We start from the raw sequence: 22,015 nt of genomic DNA, 5'->3' as shown, positions 1-22,015 counted from the left end.
TTTCGAATCTGGTACTTGAAAATTGCTGAACTTCCTACGTTACGCCATTGCGTGTGCATAGAATACACGCGAAAATATAGAAAATATCTAAAGTCTAGTTTTAGTGTAACACTCGTTACGCTAAAATAACTTTCTTACATGATTTCCATTTTTTAAATTATCTTCACAATAATAGGAATTTATATAAATACTTATAGTTTAGACGTTATGTTAAAATGTGACTGTCTTTTTCAGAAATTTCAATTCTACTACAATTAAATGCAAATTTAAATAATTTCTTTCGTATGGGTAATTAAGTAATGGAAAGTAGCACGACACTTACACTACAGGCTCAGATCCATTAATCGTAGGCTTTGGTGACTGGATACCAGATCGAGCAGGCGTGCTAGTGTGAACAGGTGAAGGTCCTTTACTCCCCAAAGGTTGCTTTATACTGTAATCGCAAAAGAAAGTATACGATCAGGCTCTGTCGTGACCGTGATTTTCTATAAAATCGTCGCATATTATACGCGATTGCTCTTCAATTTCGTAAAAACCATCCGTGACCAGTGAATTGATAAATTATACCGTCCGACAAAAGCGAAATTTCCACTTCGTTTAAAGTGACTATCTGGCATTGAAGGATACCGTTGTTCTCGTGTTGGTAAACGTTTAGAGGCTCATCGGCAATCAAGATTTCCTTTGGAATATCATCAACGGGGTTAGGTTGGGGTTAAAAAGGTTATCCGAGGCACTGGTCATTATTCAGGCAAGACGTGATTCATGGAAACAAAGCGTCCCGCATCCTTTACAAGTCGAATATGAATACAAACTCTGTCCCCGATGGACAAAGAACGCGATTTAAAGTAATTGATAAGATACATGAAATATTACAGAATCGAAATTATTATTATACCAATCTTTTTCCTAATCTTTTAAATACCTTGCACAACCGAAACAATTCCAAACGTATGTTTACAGAACGATAGACGTTTCGTTCATGTGGTACAAGTTCGTTTCTTGCGAGATTTACAAACACTTTTCCACGTCAGCGTTAAAGAAACGCGAGTGAGTTTCTCAATACTTCTAAGCCTACGACTTTATTACGTTGTATTTCGTCGTTTCGTTTTCATACACAGTGACAGGTCCGAGAATCAACACGCGTGCTATGCGGGCTGGCTGATGGGAACTGGAAGCGGAAGCTGTTCATAATTCAGCGTCGCATTCTAAATGAACGACACTCAACCAGTGAGACGATCTAAAGAGAGGCTACTCATTCAGATGCTAAAATCTTTCAGAAACTACAGCCACGAGTTGGTCAAAGATACATTTATAAAAATATTCTTTTTCTTTGACGATATAAAATATAAACCGCGAAATAAGAATCTACACCAGAGGTTGCAAAAAAATATCTTATCGTGTACCGATTGACACACGGCGGCGTAGAACCGGCGCTCCTCAAGCTGCACGTGCTACTGTGGTTGTTCTGTTTCGTGTAAATCGGTCGATTGCTCGGAGCCAAGCTGATACGTTCGGCAATCCGAAATCGTGGTATCGTCGGTTTGTGATAAATCATCGTTTCTTCACCAATCCAGCAAACTTCGTCGATCAAAAACTCACACTTTCATATCTCAGTTCGACTCTTCCTCGTGTCGCGAGGAACGAAATCAAACTTCGTCACGACCAATCCCTTTATCCTCGTAGTCTAATTGCAAGTCGATCACCACTACACACCTGAACAAACTCGAACGATCGGATGTCTCATAGATCACGTAGACAGAAACGATCGGTTCGTAACGATTCGACCGCGCCACGGAATTCGAAGTGTTCGTACCTTATTTAGGGAGCGTGATCAAGGACCGAATGGAATGTCGAGTTCGCGACGATCCAACGTACCGTCTGTCTGTCCGTTTGTCCGTACGTATCTATGTGTATAACCGCGTCGCAGCCACAGAACCGGGGGAACGATGCTGCTGCGGAGGAAGCCCGACGTGAAGTATCGAGGGAGCCAAGCGTTGGCTACGATTTCGCCCGCCAGCGGCATTAGACTCGACTGCCCGTCGACCGACTCCGCTCGTAATAACAAAGCGTATCGCGACCTATCAGAGGCTGCTTTGATTCCCGCGGCCCTGCGCCACGTTCACGTTTGCACACGCGGTCTGCGATCAGCTGTGCCCGCAACAAACATACCGATCGAAAGATGCAGCCGCGAGCATTCGGGGAATCGTCTGGCGGTTTTTCTTTGCGCATGGATATTCAGAGCGTGATTCAAACGAAGCGTGTTTCAACAATTGTTAGGCCTTTGTGATCGGTTTGATTGCTTTCTGATCGAGCGAATTTCGCGGTTACCTCGCTATGGAATCTTCGATAATTGGATATCTGTATGGATGTTTCGATTATAGCATTCTAACTGCGGAGCTCTTGACAGAACTTGAGAAATATTGGCAGAATATTGCAGCTTCTAGTAGATATAGAGGGGAATCCTAGAGTACGTGATACGATACACGCAGAAATGTGATTTTTTATTTCTGGATATCCTTATCAGTTAAAATCTTATAGAAGTGCTAGACGGCGTGTGCAGTAGATTTTCTCAAGAGCGATAAGATTCATCGATGGCCGACAAAATGCACATCACAGTCTTATACAAGATGTATTTTAAATAGCTAATTAACGCTTTTCGGGTGCTACAAGGACTTTTAGAAGTAGTAGCGTTTGGAGAGTACTGTTTCTGCTTCAATAATGTAGACTGGTTCTTCGACGAATTCGAAAGTTGACGAATATCTCTCGCTGGAATTCACTGCAACGAGAGAGTAGTGTGGTAAAGGGTGGATGACCCTTTTTGGAGGAATCGAGAGAAGAAACATCTGGCAGATGTGGTGGCCCAAGAACAGAAGGGACAACAGACGTAGCACAGTTATTTCTCGCGTAAAACTACACACGTTTTTACTCTAAGCGTGCGGCGAGATATCCTGCACGCTACACGCGCTGTATTTCACAACAGGTTGAACGCAGAACTATACTTTCCGCCATACACCAACGTGCGAATTCCTATAAATTTTCAAACGTCGCCGTATTCGCGTATAAATTATTCATTCTACTTTCTTGAGTTATTGTTCCCATAACATTTATATTGCCTATCTTTCTTTGAGCCTCTCATTACACAGATACAAAATTTTTTGATATTCAATTCTCAAGAAACAAATTACTTCAGAAATTTGTTCATCGCAAATAAGTAAATTTCAGAGCAACACTAGAAAACAGGATTACGTTATTATTTAATTTATGAAGTTGATCAATGCGACTTCTGATTCGCTCGTTTGAACAATGATATTATTACTGCAAAGAAAAAACAAATATTCTCATGAATATGCAATAATTTTCAAGCAAGTCCTACATTACCAAACTCCAACCGTGCAACAAAATGCAAATTTCGTAATGAAGCATCAGTGAAAACAAACTATTGCGAGAGTATGGGACACCATCATCCCGTCACAGCACCTGCAATCGGTTCACCTTGAACCAATGCGAACTAACCTACTCCCAATGTACTTTTCCACGTAAGAACGTTTACAACACCTGCTATTCTTCGATGCTAACGAGGCGATTCGATTCGAGATGGACGCTCATTTCGCGATTCCCTCTCGTTTTAATCGAGCAAGTCTCGAACAAAGCAACGTCTGTGGCCAATCTCGGCCGGTCACGCGTGCTAATTGCGCGCTGCGTCTCGCGGTCGACACGCGCAAGTAGGTGGACTACCGTACTTACGCTGGTTGAAAGCTTCGTTGGCTGAGGAATTGAGAAAACGCGGTGTCGCGAGCCAAGAAAATCCACGAATGACTGGCACTGTCGACGATCTTCACGGAGAAAGCAACGTCCGTGACAATCGCGCGCTGACCGCTCGACAGCTCGAACGAATCGAGAACGTGCGTGCGAGACATTCGCGAATTTCTATCTTTCCACGCTAAATCTGTCTTCCGACGTGCTTAAACTCGATGCCTCGCGATTCATTCGACGACTCTGGTCACCAGAGTTATTCGAAGTAGCTGTCTCAACTTGTCTCGCGTAATTTGTATCTTTGAGAGTAGTTAATAAACTGTATTATGGATACGATTTGTGTCTGTCACGCGTGAAAGATAATACGCGGTTGGTAAGTGTGTTACCACGCAGAAGAATGCTTTATCCTGAAGTAGTAGCATGGACAATAATAAAGTAATTTCTACGAAGAACGCGACTTAACTGGGGATTGCTTCTAACTCGAAAATGTGACAGCGCGTGGCCATTTAAAGGGATTCACTGGAAAGAATCGAGCGCAGTGAATCATAAAGAACGGCCTCGTTTGTTGAGCCGGTTGAAGGATCAAGGACTACCGTACGCTCCTTATTTCAACGACCGCAAAACGTAAATTTTACTACCTCAAATACGTTCGTATTTTGTAGTTAACGAACTGTCAGACATTTGAAATTCCTTTGGCTCGTTAATTCCACGACTTACGTCTCAGACGTGTCAACGTGATTGCTAACAAGTCTCGTTAGTATCTGCACACATCGAAACAGTATACCATTAAAATATACCAACTCGCTGTAATTCGATGTAAATGCATTTCACCTGTCCTTTTATTTTCATTCTAATTTGATTTATTTGTTAAAATTCCATGATTATCGAGTCCAAAACAACTGAAGTGGAAAAGAGATCATTCATTTACTTATTTATTCGCGCAACAAAATTCTGTTATGTAAGATGTATCGTCGAAAAACATTTATCGTTCCCTTTTTTTAATACGATGAAAAGATAAAAGAATATCTGGTAAATTCAATAAAAAATCAAAGAAGATACCAGGAATAATCATTTCTGATGAGAAAGTAACTTTAGCTTAAACTGCTTGACGCGTGCAGTTTTACGCTTGTTTGCAAAGGAAATACAATATTGTCACTAACTCTAATTTATGCCATTAACATACAATATTACTGTAATGAAAATATGAATTACATACTTCCACACAAACGAAGAAACTGACTACACGAAATATTGTTGCGATCCTTGTATGAATCGATGCTTGCAAGTTACTTTTAAGTGCATTCAATTCTTTACTCTCCTTTCCTTCAACTTCTAAGCTTTTAATTCTTTCATTGAAAATTCTACGAAAAATTCGTGTTTTGACAGTAATGTGAGATCGGGAAGCTCTCCATGCACAAATATGTACTAGGATCGTGAAACCTGAACAGTAGCAGGCGACAGCGACAGCGTAGTGGGTAACGTAGTCGGCTATAAACGCTAAGGGACTCGGATTCGATTCCTAGAACACCATAGTCACTATTTTTCACGACTCTACAGTAATGAACGACCTGCAAATGCTGTTCTCAAATAGTTAGTAGAAAATGCTCTGCTCAAAAACAGATGCATCTGCTCCTGAGAAGCGTATTCTTCTCTTACATTCTATTACTTTTCTTAAGAACATTTTTCTTTAAACTTTACTAACATATTCGAAATATTTTCGCATCATTCCCTTGATCCTTTCAAACGTTTCGTTAAATTCTTTTGTTCTTCCTGAGTTATTCGATCGAAATTAATCCACTTGTACTGAAATACGTCTATCGATTCTGTTAATGACTGAGTCACTCGGACGTTTTCTAAGCAGATATCACGATCTTACGGCCCCTTTCAACCGAATCATTGCACGATATCATAGATTATAGATAAGAGAAGGTATGAATCAGCTTTATGATACTGAATCTAAAACTTGTCATTGTCAATAGCAAGAGCAAACAACAGGAAAGAAGAACTAGGTAAACGTAATCTCTTTAAAAATCCTGCAATATCTAAAAAAAAAATTGTTATGTTGTTCGAACAATTGATGATAATACCGAATAAATGTTCAAATGGATATTTGAATAAATATTCGATGTATGTAATATCCATTCTTCATTGTTTAAGAACCGAATGCAGTCATAATACGACACCATTTGCATACGTATACAAGAAATTGAAACCGACTACCGCAAGCTCGTCACGTTGCAACCACGATATTGTCGCCTCTGAAATCAGTTAAACTTTGTTCGCCAGCAATCCACGGTAATTAGCATTTTGCAGACTGAGGATGCCCTTCAAGCACAGTTGGTATCTATTATTTCGCTTCATTTGCAGTTACGATTAATTTTGCTGAAACGAATTCCACGTTGATGCACATCGAATTACTCCTCGCTACGTATTAGGTTGTCCCAAACGTTTCTTTCCTTTTATAAGCAAATAACAGATGCACAACATTTTTGTTTTATATTATTTTATTGAATTATGTATGATCCATTTTATTCCATTGGAATCAGAACAGAGTGGATCATACATAATTCAATTTTGTTTCAATAAAATAAAATGGATCAATAATAAAATTAATGGAGTGCAATTCAAAGTAATGGGTACGTAATTCAACGAAACAATATAAAACAAAAAATGTTGCGCATCTATTATTTCCTTATAAAACGAAAGAAGCTTTTGAGACAACTTTATACACTTTGATCTCGTTTCAATAAATTGCAGCTAAAAATAAAAGAAGTTAAATATGTTAATTATTAATTTCACCTGTATATTCGAGGCAGTGAAATTATTCGTAAAATTTACGAAATACTGAATGTTTGCACGAAATAATTTACCCTTAGCTTTATTCAGAGACCGCATTTACATCGTTAAAGAAAAAGAAACGTCTAGACGATACACCGCATACCAGAAATTTGCACATTCATCTGCGTTTTATGAGGAACCGGTATACATGAATGAGACAATGAGACCATAAATATGCAGAACGAAACCATGAAGCGAGAACCTTCGATGGGGCCCAAACCAATGACGAAGCTGTATGGTCACGATTTCCCTGTGACATCGTGCGCGTACTTATTCACATACATCCGGTATCCGGACTCGGAACAATGTCAACGATCGGTGCCAATGAACCGTGTTTGAATTCCACTTTCATTTCTTTGACGCATCGATACCGCGAACTAGCTTTTTCACGACAACGTCATTGAGAATTATTTAGGTCATTTTACGTTATCGAACTGCGTACAGACGATGCCAGAAGATACGATAAAAGATCAGAAATTATATATTCTGACCCGTTACAAAATAGGCAAGATGAGTCCATATCTAAAAATCTATGAATTTAAAAAATGGTAAAAAAAGAAAATGGTTCATGATTCTGAATGGTAAAGTATAATGTAATGTTGCTTCTATGTAAATATCTTGACAAAATGATGAACTGAAGCTGATAGGGTAGAATAGATAGTTCACGAGATCGGCGTTTAAACGCCGTTTTCAGTTATTATCACCGGATGCGACCGATATGCCTTTGCAGAAAAGATACATTGCACTTGACATCTCGTGGCGATGGTAATTTTAGCTCGTTACAAGACATTTACGAGGATACAGCCGGGACCGTTTATTCGTTCGCGAAAAGGAATGTGCATGACACTTACGAGGGATGACTTCCCGCCGCTACTGATTTGTCTACGGTGAAGTTTTCGGTGTGTAAGCTCGTGGGAAAACAGAATTGCTACGATCGGCAACGTTCAAAAGAAACACGTTTTCAATGAACTATAAATAATGCACGAAGGTAAAAAGAGTAAAAGAAACTTTTTTTACAAATAAATATTTTTATAATCCCTGCAGAACTTTTCAAGCTCATATAGGGTATTGAGTATCTCTGTAAACTCTCATCTTTTAGAAGTCGATATTTAAACAGAGAAATGGAACTGCGATAAGAGAGCAAAGGTCAAAGGGCATCGTCAAATCAACAAAATAATCCCGGTTTCTTTTGAACGTTTCCTGTGGAGAATTGCTATTTCGATCCGCGCCACACGTTGCCGTCTAGACCGAACAAGTTATTCTCGGCCCACGCTTTAGTACCATAATAAGCGCGACAAAGACATTCCTTTGCTGCCATCTGTTAGAGAATGTAGCCAACTACTCGGTTTGATTGACTGTGCTCTGCAGAACCTGCGAGACACCACACGGAAAACAACAGTATTTGTCTGCATTTTGTAGCATGAGCAACTCGACGGGAAGCGAGCCAATGTTAATTCGAAGCATCGTACGACTTTTCCGTGATTGCCTCGAGGTGATAATCGTCAGCCCTCCGGCCACTGAATAGCGGCGCATCGAAACGCGACAAACAATACGCTTTTGTTTCTCTGTTCTCCTATCGTTTTCGGATCGGATTCTTTACATTAAAAAAACTATCAAATCAAACAGTGAATATTTATCACTGTCGAAATTATACTGGCGATATGAAAGTTAGTTATACCGGCTAACAATAAAACATTCACTTACCCATCTCCCTGAAGTCTATTATCGACGACTTGAGAGGGTAACGGAGCCGACAACTGTCTGACCAAATCATCCCATTCCCTTTCTCTCTGTTGGAACTTTTCCTGCAGCCTTTGCTTCTGCTTTTGGTACTCTTTAAACAGGTCGCCGTTATAACTCTGCTCGAGATGCTCTCCACCTAGGGAAGCCCGAACAGGCATCGCAGTAGGTTCCGTGATCTTTGCCGCGACTCCGGTTGGTTTTTCTGCCAAGGAATCTCTTCTCGAACTTCTGGCCGTCGATGGGGCGGGAGATTCTCTGCCTGCAACTCTACGCTCTGGCGTGGAGGCTGCAGAAGGGTCAGCTTTGATACCTAAAATGAGACGCATGTAAAAGCGTTAAAAACAACAATTTATATGGAATATTACTGTATTAATAAATAAAAACAAGAATAGATAGGCTTACCCTCGGGACTCTTCGATTGTCCCCTCGTCCTCGGTGGAGCTTTCGGCTGGCTGTTGGTCGTTGTTTCTTGTATAGAAGGCAGTTGCTGAAATTCAGCGTAGCTCGAGCTAAGAAAGACGTCACCCTCGTTCTCAAAGAGTCTGTCCACGCTGGTGTTCATTAATTTGTTATTCTTAAAACCGGTTAGATGAAAGCTCGCGAAAGATGATCTTGACATAGGGTTTATATCACCGGTAGACAGAGCCATTAGCGCCGCAGATGGTATCGGCGTATTTTTAGGCCCGGGACTCCTTGGTCCAAGCCCAGCTTCTAAAGCGGGCACTAAACTTCGTGACATCATGTCAGCGGCGGATCTTGGCCTGGTGAACGGCATCGCGCTATGCGGGAAGGTCTTCGGCTTTATGGGGGTGATCAACATGTGTTCCGTCCAGGAGGTCTCCAAAGATGGTCTCTCGAGCCGTTCCACATCCACGTTTAACGTTCGTTGAGCGAAAGGTACGGCGAACGTTTCCGGCGGTATACTTTGTAACCAAGAAAGCAGACTTAAGTCAGAATCACTGAAACCAACTGAGCCGTCTAACAGTCTGGAGAAGTTCATTTCCACCTGTAATACAAATTTATACCTTAATTATCGTTAATTATCTTTAAACTATAAAGGGAACTAAAGTTAATACATATCTGATAGTATCTACGTACTTCAAGTACAAATATAAATATTACTCGAAGTATCTGTTCTAGTATTTCAGATAAAAAAAATAGTCGACTTAAAGATAAAATGAAAACAAATGTTACCTGTTCGCTCTCCTTCGAGCCTGTAGCTTTGGCCTGACAATAGTTAACGCAAGACTCGTACAAAATGCCCTTGATGATCAACTGTATGAGCCGATCGTTTTTCGCGGAGGTGACGGGATGAGCAGGGTCGCTGCTCTTTCTGTCGCCAGGCAGAAATTTCTCAACCAACGGATGCACCTCGCGAAAGCACTGAACTCTGGCATTGCTAGGATTCCAGTCCTTATATTGCAAGTGGTCCGTGAGTCGCGGTAGCGTTAGCAATAGGCACAAGCTGCTGTACTCTTCTTTCGATGGCGCGACCTTCTCGAGGTCGCTCAAAACCTTGACAACCTCCTCGACCGCATTGTCGACACTCCCGTTCGTCCCAGCGGCGATCAAGTTCGCCTCGGACTTGATACATAGCAACTCCACGTACTTGTGCCTGAGGATCGAGTAGGTGAACCTTCTCATATCGAAATCCGGCAGCGCCTCCAACGGCTGAATGAACTCGAGCACGTCGTCCCATTGTCCATCGAGGATCAGCTGACGAAGGAACAGGACGTCGTCGCTGTATTGACCATTTATCACGCCAGTCTCTCGTTCCAACGAAAGCTGCGAGATGTGAAGGTCACGGCTGTGGAGGAACTCCAAGGTTAGTCGTACCACATCCTCCTCGCGCAGCGTCAGGTGCGCCGCCGGCATCACGTACCGAATACGCAACCTGGACAGTTTCCAGAGCAGAGAATTACAGCCTCGACCTTTTGTATCGAGCGTGACGAGTTACAAGAAATTTCATTGATAAACGGTCGAATGAAATACGGCTCGACAATTTCGATGATATTGTAACATCTAGCAATTTTATGCAGCTTGCATATATAGGTTATATCTGTACATTATATAGAATCAAGGGAAAAAAACGATTTTCTGTTAATACAAAAACAAAGACCTACATATAGATTATGCGAGTCGAGAATGTGGGTAGGTTGATATCGAAATTGTTTTGCTCAATGTTAATTTAGCGATCGATAATACTAAGGTTCAACGCATCACGATCTGATTCACCGGGATTGCTGTTCAGACGATACGTGTTATTGCAAAACTGAGTAATGCTACGCTCGTAAGGAATGTGCGAAATCCTTGGTTTTATAAGTTCGTTGCACTTCGAGGCCACCGGCCCTGCTGACACGCCCTGATTGTCGCACGAACTGGGTGGATAGATTCGGACGTTGATTTGCTATTCCCCTACTAAACTACTCTTTCCTGTGCGAGGATATTTCAAACATAAAATCGCTCGCGTTTGCTTCCGTTTGTATATCGTTTCGATGTTTCTAACTCATAGATTCACCGGTCGGACGATGAAATCGCACGAGTTGCTTCTTGAATGAAATATGCACAGCGGGAAGGCTCGGAAACGTTTAGTAGATTGGAACGATGACATGGATTTACACGAGGGCCGTTATTATGCGGCCACCATATGACGATGATATTCCATTTCGTTGCAAAATCCTACAGACTCTATGCAGCAGGGAGAAACTTGATATTTCGAGCAACCCCGTAAAATCTTCTACTTTATATTCCTCTGGAAGTCTCTTTCTATCCAACTTGCTGGGAATCGAAGCGCGAACGACGTTGGCGGAGAATATGGGTATGAGGAAAATTGTTATCGACTGCCTCCATATGGTGCCGAAAGTTTCTTTCGAAACGGCACTTGATCAAAGGGTGTGAATTACGAGATTTGTATTGCTTCACCGACCAGATGAAATACGACGAAACGAAAGGTCATTTCTGTGGCTGAAAGATTTCTCCGAAAATACATTTTTATTAAAAATATAGGATATGAAATCGCGATGAAAGCAATACAGGTGTCAAGCGATAAGTGAATTTCGTAAAACAGTGACCCATAAAAGTCTTCTGCGAATTTGCTAAATTTCCCAAGTTTGTAACATGCTGGCTTGACAAAAGTGCGTGCCAGATGAAATACGTGACATCAGCACCTTTGTCCATTAATTTATGTGTCTTTAAAGGCCGTTGCGCAGATTCGATCGAACTGTTGAACGATCAACGGTAAAGTACAACAATGGGGCAATTAACGATGGTAAGATCGCAATAATTGCCGTTTGATTAATATCTTAATATCTATACTAAATTATAAAATATCATGTTCATACTTGATAATATTTGATTTCAGTTTTTAATGGCTATTTTCCTAGTCCAATATGCGCTGGCTGACATTATGATACAACCTGGATACGAAAATCCACAGTCTATACAGAAATCAAATTTGGAGGAAGAATATCAGCCCATAACTCAACATCCTGAAACTCTTCCAAATTCAGAAGACAAAGGCCATGAATCACATCCTCAATCACACAATCCACACCAATTAGTATCACAACAGGGATACACGGATCCAGGGTATCATTTGGAACTTTATCCAGTGTATTCGGATTCATACCATCTTCCTGCTCAAGCATTGTCGCCGATGTTTCAACATGTAATATTGCCACCTATGTCAAGGGCTGCTTACAGACGACTGTTGTCCGATATGAATATCTACGGATCAGCAGGAATTCCCGGGGCAGTTCTACCCTATTATCAATATCCTCCTACAGTGAGCACGCAAAGTTCATTGCTACCTTCAGCACTGTCTCCTGTAATTATCGATTAACCGATCACTTTTTTTAGGCAGCACACAATCGATACAGAAGATCTAATCCAAGCGAAGAACCCGATGGAATACAAAGGGGCGAACACGATGATGTGGCCACGAAGTCGCCCTTAGATGATTCGTTATCGGTCGTTGATTTGCAAGATCAAGAGAGTAAGATAATTATTTTCAAGTACAATATTAGTGTTACATGCGGAATGTTGGCTAGTTGAATGATACAGATACTCTGATTCTTGGACGTATATATGTACAGTAGAATTTCAAACGAAATATTAGTTATGACCTTGTTCAATGAATTCTTATCAATTCCATCTACATATCTGGTCGTGAGCTGCTATTATACGAGTGAAAAATCATAAAAATAGAAAAAATCGGTGAACTTTTATGATATGCATTACAGCTATGTGAATTCTACTATGAAAATGATCCATTTGCAAACGTGATCATTTTGACCAATGACAAAAATATATTCGCCCCATTTTTCGAATTATGTTATAAAAGATAGCCCTATTATCTACTATATTACCTATTATAAATCAATTACACTTACATATCTTTCACTACCCAACTTTTCACCTATGAACGATTTTCATAAAAAATCGCGAATAAATTCTATCAAATGATGATGTTTCCACAGAGAAGCGCGTGAATACTCGTCAAAGTGTTTCGCTGTTGGGCTTGAAGCCATCGAACATGTATCCTGTGCAGCAACAATACCGTTCTCTGGGATTGAATCCCCATCAACAAATACCTGCCGAAGTAAAGCAAGAAATGCCACAAGATCCAACTGCTGTTCCTATAAAAACCACGACTTCTTTATTAGCCAACAAAGATCTTCATCACGCATTTTTATTGCAACAAACTTCCCCCCAAAAACAGCAACAATCGTCGCCAGTTGATAACGTGGGAAGTCAGCACGAATCTAGAACTTCCACGGTAGGAATTTTTGTTTTATATACACAATAAACCATAGAAAAATTGTTTCATACAAAGAACTGTTAAATTCTAATGACTTTTTATACGTTCATTGCGGATTCGATCTTATTATTACTAAACCAACTAAACTAGAACTAGGAATATTTTTTTCTGTAAATTTCTACTTTTATAAACGCAACAGAAATCCGTTCCACTTACTGAACGTCATAACGGATACTATACTTTGAGTAGTTTGTATTTTTATTGTATTTATTTATTTTTGTTTATTTTTAGGTATTATGTCTTTAGATCTAGCATAAATCATTCATAGTCCATTCATTACAAATAATTTTCATACACAATACCTGTTACTATCATTGTGTAACTTTAAATTGTAAAATATTTTTTCACATTTTCGTGATTTTTCTTCGCGTCTTACATAACGTATGTGATATGCATAATCTAAAAATATGTACTTATTGACTCGGATCATGATAAGACATATCGTAATTGATAAACGATAAATTGATAAATTAATTGACAAAGAATAATGGATATGGATTTATTTGTAAATACTTAAACAGGGAACAGCTGTTCATCATAAGGAAATAGTGAGCACGAAGCTGGGAGATACCTACAAAATAAAGCTGCACCAGCACGTGCATCACCACGGGAAATTCAAGGATAATGCGCCAAAAGAAAGTTATAGCATCACGATTCCTACTAACGTGCACCACGACGTTGAACCATCGAATAATTTAACACCGATACAGCCCGCTGCAGAACAAGTCGTGCAAGTTTATAGTAATCCAACTGACCTGGGGACAAATTATTTGCCAAGCACTCAGTACACCGTTGCACCTCAATCTTATCCTGTTAACGATTTCGGTAATTATATAAGTAATTATGTTTGGTCATGCCCATATTCGTCCCTCTATTCGCCATACAGAATTTGTTTCGATACCAATGATATACAACCTGTCGTATATCAGTTAGCTTAAATGAATCTCGATTTTGCAAATCAAACGACCACGCAATTTAACTACATAGTTGTACTTTTTAGATTTTGTATAAAATGTTTATATCACGATATTTTATATTTTTCCACGGATATTACACGTCAATTAAGCATCTATCGAATATATATGTAAATTTCATCGTTCTTAATCGATGATTAGATGAACATTCTTCAATAAACGTGTAACCATAAACGCCGTCAAGTTTATTAAAAGCTTCCCTACCTATAAAGTGTTACACCTCGTGCCGTTAACAAGAAGGCTGCACATAATCGGACCTTAATGCTCGTCTGCCAACCGGATCTCACTATCATCTCATCAATCGCTTAATCATGGAACTAATTCGAAAATACGTCTATCACTTGACACCCCTCTCGTCAATATTTATTAACTCGTGGGTTTTACGCAAACATTTCCAGAGAAATAAGAAACAATTTTTCTCAATGATCCACGTGTTTTCGTAGAAAGCCAAAGATTACCTTTCATTCCGGTTCGTTTACGGTTTCTTGACTCAGCTCGTTTCCAGATCGCGTAAGATTTCCCTGCCATTAACTCGACTATTCCTTAATTAGTATATTAACGCTGAAGACGGCGAACTCTCGTCGAGGACACATTTCACAGCCCGGACCCGGCAGCAGCGGTTGCGGCTGCGAGACAACCGAGCGACTGAACGAAAATTCAATTTCGGACAATTTGCCGGCAGCGTTAATTGACCCGAACAGAGAGGCGAGAAGTATGGCCGGTGCACGACGAGGGCATCGAGTGTCTGCAACCGGAAAAGGAGGGCAAACACTGATCGAGCAATTTCTGATTTCTCGCTCGGGACCCGAACTTTCGAACCTTGTGTCCAATCCCTCCGCCCTTCGTTCATCGTGAAATGTAATTTCTTCGAAGCTGCGAAATTTCAACAGTGTTTGCCATTCGTTACGCTCGTCGAAAGTGCAAGCGACGAGATAAGGAAATTACTCTGTGTAACGAAGTTCGGAGACGTGCCTCGGAGAATACACGGGCTATGCAGATGCACTCCAACGATTACGGGCAAGCGGATAGGCGAGGCGAAAACGTGAACCGGGGATAAATTCAGCATTTACGAGCGAGCTTCCCGTCCGCGCGTTCTGAAGCAGGACGGTGAAGAACGAGCGGGAACGAGCAAGTTTTTGGAAAGAGAACGTTTCACGGGCGCCCAGGAGATTAATTTTCACAAGGAGAGTTGCGGCTACTTCTTGCCGTGCAGCCACATTTAATTTCCCTTTAAATTGTGAAACTTGGGGAGAATTGGGAAAAATCTCATGCCACGTCTTCGCAGTGGTATAATTCGCGTTCTCGATGCGGTAGTTTGAAAGGTAAAAGTTACAATCGAGATTGGAATGGAATGAATCATACTTTTATTCGTCGATCGAATCCGTGAGATTTAATGGTCGGTTTTAACGGTTGAATCTAGCAATCGTACAATATTGCGCGAATAGAGGGTACCTGTCTGTTTCGCGGACAACAGTATCGATGTCTGTGCCATCAATAGCTGTTGCAGTTGACAACGAACAACGGTTAGGTATTTCTACGAAGCCATATCGTCGATCCTTTTATTTGCAATTTTTCAGCTTCGAGACTCGAAAGAAATTATAAAGAATTGCCAGTGAAAGGGAGCCAAAACGATAATTATTCAAAATCGAAGACAGCGCAGCCGATTTCTTTTTTACTTTGGTGAAATACAATCAACTTTATTGAGATAAAAAATATGGAAAGCCCAAAAAGTACAAGGTCGATGTAACTTAATTTAGTTTCGTAAAAAGTGAAGAATACTGTCAAACGATGAAATTAATTAAGAAAAACGATCGAATAATCGTTGACGATTCGTGTTATACTTTAAAACGGTCGTAAACCGACGTTGGAAACGCGATGGCAATAAAAAGATGACGAGACGTTTAAAGTGCACTGTAAAATTACAAAACACAGGACGTAAAACGCGGTATAATTTTAGCCACGCGATTATCGATGCTACGTGGTATATAATCGAAACTAAATTTCTCAGCACTGTTCCGCTTACGTTTCACCCGGCACCGTCACGGATTTACTCGGCTTTCGTTACCAGGCAAACAATTCGACTCCAATTTCGTTTTAATTACGCCGTGATCCTCGTATTTCGATCTCAAACGAGCAATTTTACTATCGACGATTGGACAGGTTATACGAATCCACGTGCTTTTCAAACGAAGCGGATTTTGTAGAAGTTTGAAAAAGCTGAAGCTCACAGCTGTCGGTTCTTTTTTTGCGACAAATCTTTTGAAAATTCCATTTATGCTTTAACGAGTTTGTTCACAGAGGAAAAACTCTCTTTCTATCATGTAGAACTCCACAGAAACTTTCGTGGAACTGTGTGATAAGTCATCTTTATTAATCCCTCTCTTTCTCTCCATTTTATGATCTGAATAAAGAGATATATGTAATTAAATTTAATTTTCAAAGAAAAGGTAGTGGACGAGAAACCTTAGACAAAGAATTCAGTAGCGAACTAAACGGTGATTACGCCGGAATATAACGTTGTGTGAGAGTCAATAACCAGACACGATTGTCAATAATGGGTAAATGGAACGAAAGTTTTACCGATGAAAGTTTTTGTTTTTTTATAGCCATCGGTTCTTAGTGTACGTAATTCGCTGCGCAAACCAAGCAGCGCGCTGCCAGTTATTCATAAACGTTGACCGTTTACTTATTAAAATGGTTAATTGATACGAAATCGATGGGGAAGTGCGTTTATTGAGCGGAAATTGCGAATCGTCCACAAATTGTTCCACCACGTTTACCGTCCTATAACGACCTATGCAAACTCATCGTTATTCTCGTAACAAGTGACTCTAAACGACTATAATTAGATACTAGTTAAGGGGAGTCGGCATTTACCAAACAAAACTATCGATCGATATTTCGTTCGCAAAAGAACAACGAGCAACAACGCCACGTATTTCGATACACATATACGGCCTCCCATTGTAAATGCGTCCAATTGTAATTTGTTTTCAAAACAGTAGATGCTCAACATCGGTATATTATAATCTTTATGAAGCAAGATTTGTGGATAGACACGCGGAAAAACACGAAAAGCTTCATCTATGATATATTGTACGTAGAAGATGTACAATTTCCAATTCCAAAAAATATAATATTTGTAAAATTCCAATGGAAGGGGTACTGCCATAAAGAAATAGCTCTATTTTCCAGTAATTTGAATAAACCAACAACAACTAACTGAAGATCAACCACAATCAAACCACCTTTTCAAGCGTGTTATTAATTCATAGTCAACTAATATCCATAATAATAAACTTTTCCACGTTTGAATATTCCCTACAAATAAAATTTTAATATCGAAGCTGCCTCTTTATTACTGCAAACTCTTTAATTTCCAAAAGGTAAAATTTCCAGACGCAAATATAGCAGAGTTTTCAAATGCGAAAAAGTACAGAAAAATCGATACTATCGAACATTACAAGCTTGGTGTAAAAAAGGTTTTCCTACCAAGGCCAACATATAGAGCGGTTGTTAGACTGATAACGAAAGTAAAGAAGAAATGAACACGCAGTTGAAAGGAAGAAAAAATAGAGAAGCGCTCTTTAATTTGTATTCTTGAACGAAGGTAAAAACAGCTCGGTTCTATGGAACGGTTCTATGGCTCGCGAAGCGCATTGCCCCTAGCCAAGGAGCAAAGACACAAAGAGCGAAGTTTGAAAATCTTTCGGTGGCTTTGAAAGCCCGGTCATTCCTCCATCTTTTCGATGCCGGCTGGCGGCGTTTAATGCCAGAGTCAGTCCACGATCCTTTACTATCGGTGTTTCTCGGCTCCTCGCTGCGTTCGTAATTCCGGCTTTCAGACGTCCAGACGGCCACCGTGACACTATTACGTATGCGCGATTCAAATGTCCGATTAACTTATTCGATAACATTCACGGAGAATCGATATGCATGTGCCTCCTCTCTGATTAATAAATCCATTAATAAAACGCATAGACGATCCAATGAAACGTCAGAAATTTCATTTTTTCTCAATAGTTAGATTAGAGATTCTTCGTGTAAATATAGAAATTTTGTTCTTGGATTTCGTCTTATAAAATCAAATGTTATGTCGTTTCACGTAATTACAGATATACGATCGAAACGTAACCTGATCGTGCAGTAATCTTTAATTAAAACCGATTCAGCAAAACTTTCACAACTTCACAAACCTCGTGTCTTCAGGTCAAAACTTGTTCCTAAGTATTCCACTCATTCTCCAGAATATTTCGTCAGAAAGTTCGGCTAACAAAGATACTATGCTAGTGGCTGCGTCTTATCTACCGGCACGATTTATACCTGGAAGCTTCGAGCAGTCCGAGTTCTTCTAAAACACCACACGTACCTATCTAGCACCGAAACCACATACTCGTAAAATTCTCTGTTAAAACAATTAGCCTGTTTCTCGGGCCACCTTGAAATAAGTTGGATAGCTTGGTTCTCCTAGTCACGGAATATTACAACGATGTGGACCAACGGCCTCGGACACGGCGTCGGACACGCTTCGATTCGGTACGTTTACCTGCATGGAGCGCCATAGCGATTTATAGAAGGGTAGTATCCGGTCTCTTCGTGGTTCAAAGCCGTGTGGCGTGCTTTCTTCATACTGGTGCACGAGTAAAGGAACCATTACCCGGCCTGTAATGGAGGTATTCAAGCAGCTCACCTTTGACCCGAAAGCTCGTGGTACCGGTGCGCGTTTACTCAAGAAGATAGCCAGCCAGTGACAACTTTTTCCTCCTTTTTCACGCGACACGAATTCCTCGAGAAGGCTGCCGCCTCCGGGAAATCTCGAAAGCCTCGTTTAACCGGATGAAGACCGTGTGTGTCGTCACGAGACATTCGTTTCCTTGTAAATCTCACTGCGCGTTTACATTAACGGTTGCTAAATAAATGCGTGTCGATTGCGAGACGAACAAGACGTGAAACTCGTTGTTGCATGCGTGTCACTCGCGTGATTAACACGTTTGAGAGTTTCCTATTTTCACGATGTCTTCGATGAGAATAGAATTTCCCCGCGATGAGTTCGACTTTTTAAGAAAATCGATGTGCTATCGAGGATCGCCTCGAACGTTCTCGAGCCACGTTGGATACAAATAGGTTAATCACTTTCGAAAGACTGAAAGCGAGCCAAATCGGCCGATCTCTTGTTACGCTTAAAAAATTGCTTCTCTAGAAAGTCAGTTGTAACGCGACGACGTATTATATTAGACGAGATTTTTCTTAACGATATCATCGAGAAAACTTCAATTTGGCAAGTTTTCAGTGTAATAACGCTTGTATAATGAGTTTTAGCGTTTTGGTAAAAGAATTGCTCGAAAGTGGGTGAAAAATGTGGCGATGAAATTACTAGATAGGCTGCTAAAATGTATGAAGTTGTTCGTCAAGTTCGAACGAGGTAAGCAGCGATTGCAGAAGCAGGGTCGAGCGTGTGGGAAGCGTGAGATCGTGGGAAGCAGAAAAGTAGCAAGCATATTGTCGGACTGTTTCCCAATCGTTCAGACGATAAAGTGGGAAAAGAAGGGAGGAACTTTGCCAGGACAATGTCGGAATACTCGTCGTCTTCCTGAGTAATTTTACAAAGTGGTTGTATACGAGTTCTGGCTTGCTTCTATTTCCATTGTCCGATGAACAACAAGACCAGGAAAATGATTACACAAGCTCATCCATCGAACTACATTTCGATTCTTCTTTTATTATTATAATTGCTTCAGCGTATTATCCTCGTCGTCTTTATCGTTCAGAAATAATCCATATTAAAAATTAATTGGCTTACTTCGGATTAAGTCTGCCATAGCGAACATTATTAACTCTCAATCCCTGTTTCAACAGTACCTATCGATTTATCCGTTCATCTACCACGAGTATCCTCAACGCTGCTACATTATTCGACATTCATGGGACTACTTGTATGAAGTAAGAAGATCAACGACCTGTCAATCCAAAATTAACCATCATCGTTCCTCTGTACGCACAGAAGGAAGAATGACAACGTAATTCGTCAGCATCGTGGCATGCTATTCACTCTGGCGCAATCGACGGTGCCCTTTTGTTTACCGAGTCCCCTGCCCACAAACTGCACGGATCATGGATTTTTTAATTGCCAGCAAGCTCTGAGCGTGGATGAGCACAGAAGGGTCTGTTCACGGGTTAATTCTTCTCATTCAACCTCACATTCTACACATGTGAAACAATTTCTTAACTAGATCTTTTACATACATTTGTTACATACATTTTCGGTCATATCTTTCAATATAAATTGGCTCTCGAAAGTATTCAAATTCCTGTAGATACCCTTCGTGTATTATATGAAATATTTTGAAATTTCGTTAACACATATCAGTCGATTGTTCATTACATTAATAAATATAAATATAATAAATAGGAGGCCCAGATTTAACACTTACATGTTTAAGATGGCTACTTATGCTGTATAATGAAATTTTAAACATATAACTTTGTGCATATTTGCAATAAATATTTGTTTAATAATAAATAATTTGTTATTAATAAATGAATATAAACGCTTAAAGTAATAAAATATAAAAGTTTTCTATGGCAAGTGCTCATATATTTTCGTAAATCGCTACACATATTTTTCGATATTACGAATACCTTACTGAAGTCATAGTCGATGTCAATATTCATCAAAACAGCAAAGCTCTTTCTCTTTAAAGAGCCGTTTTAAGCGTGGCCTTGCTCTTGGGGTAGATCGAGGCTTACTCAAACGCGTCCATACGGCACCCTTACTTTCTAACGAGTCCTCGCCGCCCTCGTGCATTGTCTCGCGGACGAATCAGCCCCGACGTGGTCGATAAAGCGCGAAAGTAGCTCGCCGTGATTTATCAAACCGTCGCTCTCTATAGTCGTGTGGAAAATTGAACAGAGAGGATGAAGCTCAGCTTAGGAGGTCCTCCGATAAACCTCCAGACTCGTAAATTACCGCCATCGCGAAAAAGCACGATGTCTCGTCGACCGTTCATCTGTACTAGCCTTTTTAGAAAGCGTTTTAGGGCACCCCCAACGAACACGTAATATTTTACACCGAATAAAGAAGTTTTGTTCGTTAAAATAGTTGACGATAACTTTTTGTTCTCGTTTTAGCTTACAAAATATTTTATATTTTGCACGTTTCAAGCCACAACCATCGTAACCACCGGTCGATGCGTGTTAATTTAATTTTTCAGGCGGGCCGTGACGTTGACAAATTTCCGGAGTGACGCAACAATTCGGGAAAATTTTATACAAAATGGGTACAAGCGAATTTACACGGCACATCGTTGGAACGTTATCGTACGCTGGGGAGCGACGCGTTAGTAACAGCAACGCATGTATCAACGAAGGCATACAAACCGCGACGCTCGTGCCCCTGGAAATCCAATCTGTCGGTTCGCATCCCCTGTACGATCTTTCCACCGTTTCACGGCCGGATCGTTCCCTAATACGGTCGATAATACGTGCCGGAAACAGCTTTTCGCGACCAGTTTGAATGATTTGTGCAAAGCACGTGATTATGTAAGCGGATCGCAAGGGTGGAAAGCAGATTTCGCGGTTCGCCGTGTAAATTATGCGTATCCCACATTAGGGCGAAAAAAAGCCCTGCGCTCCACCCACATAGGAAGCCCATATCTCGATCTAGAAAATGGTAGAACGACTGCATAAAAATCGCTGGAACCTGCGAGGATAGAGTTAACACATAACACTTGCTATGTAGAGTAGAACAATTCACGCGGTGTTTCGCAGAAACTAGCCTTCATTAAAACAAATTAACCTTACATCGTCTCGTCTAGGCAGAGAATAGATCTCGTGATACTTTGTCGTTTCGCGTACGGAAATCATAATATTAGTCGAGATACGACTACCG

General features: G+C 40.4%; 2 protein-coding genes across 6 annotated transcripts in view; one reads left to right on the top strand and one right to left on the bottom strand.

Annotated features, from left to right (window-relative positions):
• The window catches only part of LOC122569293 (WD repeat-containing protein 47), an 81,492-nt gene that overhangs the window by 46,283 nt on the left and 13,194 nt on the right, over positions 1–22,015 (bottom strand). For all 5 annotated transcript variants that reach the window (XM_043730124.1, XM_043730122.1, XM_043730120.1 and 2 more), the window contains exons 2-5: positions 9,529–10,228; positions 8,737–9,340; positions 8,296–8,644; positions 323–433 (exon numbers count right to left, since the gene is read on the bottom strand). In XM_043730124.1, the coding sequence (XP_043586059.1) occupies positions 323–433; positions 8,296–8,644; positions 8,737–9,340; positions 9,529–10,209 (1,745 nt within the window). In that variant the 5' untranslated portion in view covers positions 10,210–10,228. The remainder of the gene's footprint in view (positions 1–322; positions 434–8,295; positions 8,645–8,736; positions 9,341–9,528; positions 10,229–22,015) is intronic.
• Positions 10,876–14,159, top strand: LOC122569297. Its single transcript, XM_043730130.1, has 5 exons — positions 10,876–11,602; positions 11,696–12,118; positions 12,193–12,328; positions 12,813–13,111; positions 13,675–14,159. The coding sequence occupies exons 1-5, from the start codon at positions 11,585–11,587 to the stop codon at positions 14,089–14,091; spliced, it is 1,293 nt and encodes a 430-aa protein (XP_043586065.1). The 5' UTR covers positions 10,876–11,584; the 3' UTR covers positions 14,092–14,159.

The sequence above is a fragment of the Bombus pyrosoma genome, linkage group LG7, assembly GCF_014825855.1.
Source record: "Bombus pyrosoma isolate SC7728 linkage group LG7, ASM1482585v1, whole genome shotgun sequence".
Lineage (NCBI taxonomy): Eukaryota > Metazoa > Arthropoda > Insecta > Hymenoptera > Apidae > Bombus > Bombus pyrosoma.
This window is presented reverse-complemented; position numbering and strand designations above follow the sequence as displayed.

Coding starts and splice junctions, on each gene's coding strand:
- LOC122569297 (XM_043730130.1), top strand. Junction 12,329..12,812: donor TGATTTGCAAGATCAAGAGA/GTAAGATAATTA, acceptor ATGTTTCCACAG/AGAAGCGCGTGAATACTCGT. Junction 13,112..13,674: donor ACGAATCTAGAACTTCCACG/GTAGGAATTTTT, acceptor ATACTTAAACAG/GGAACAGCTGTTCATCATAA.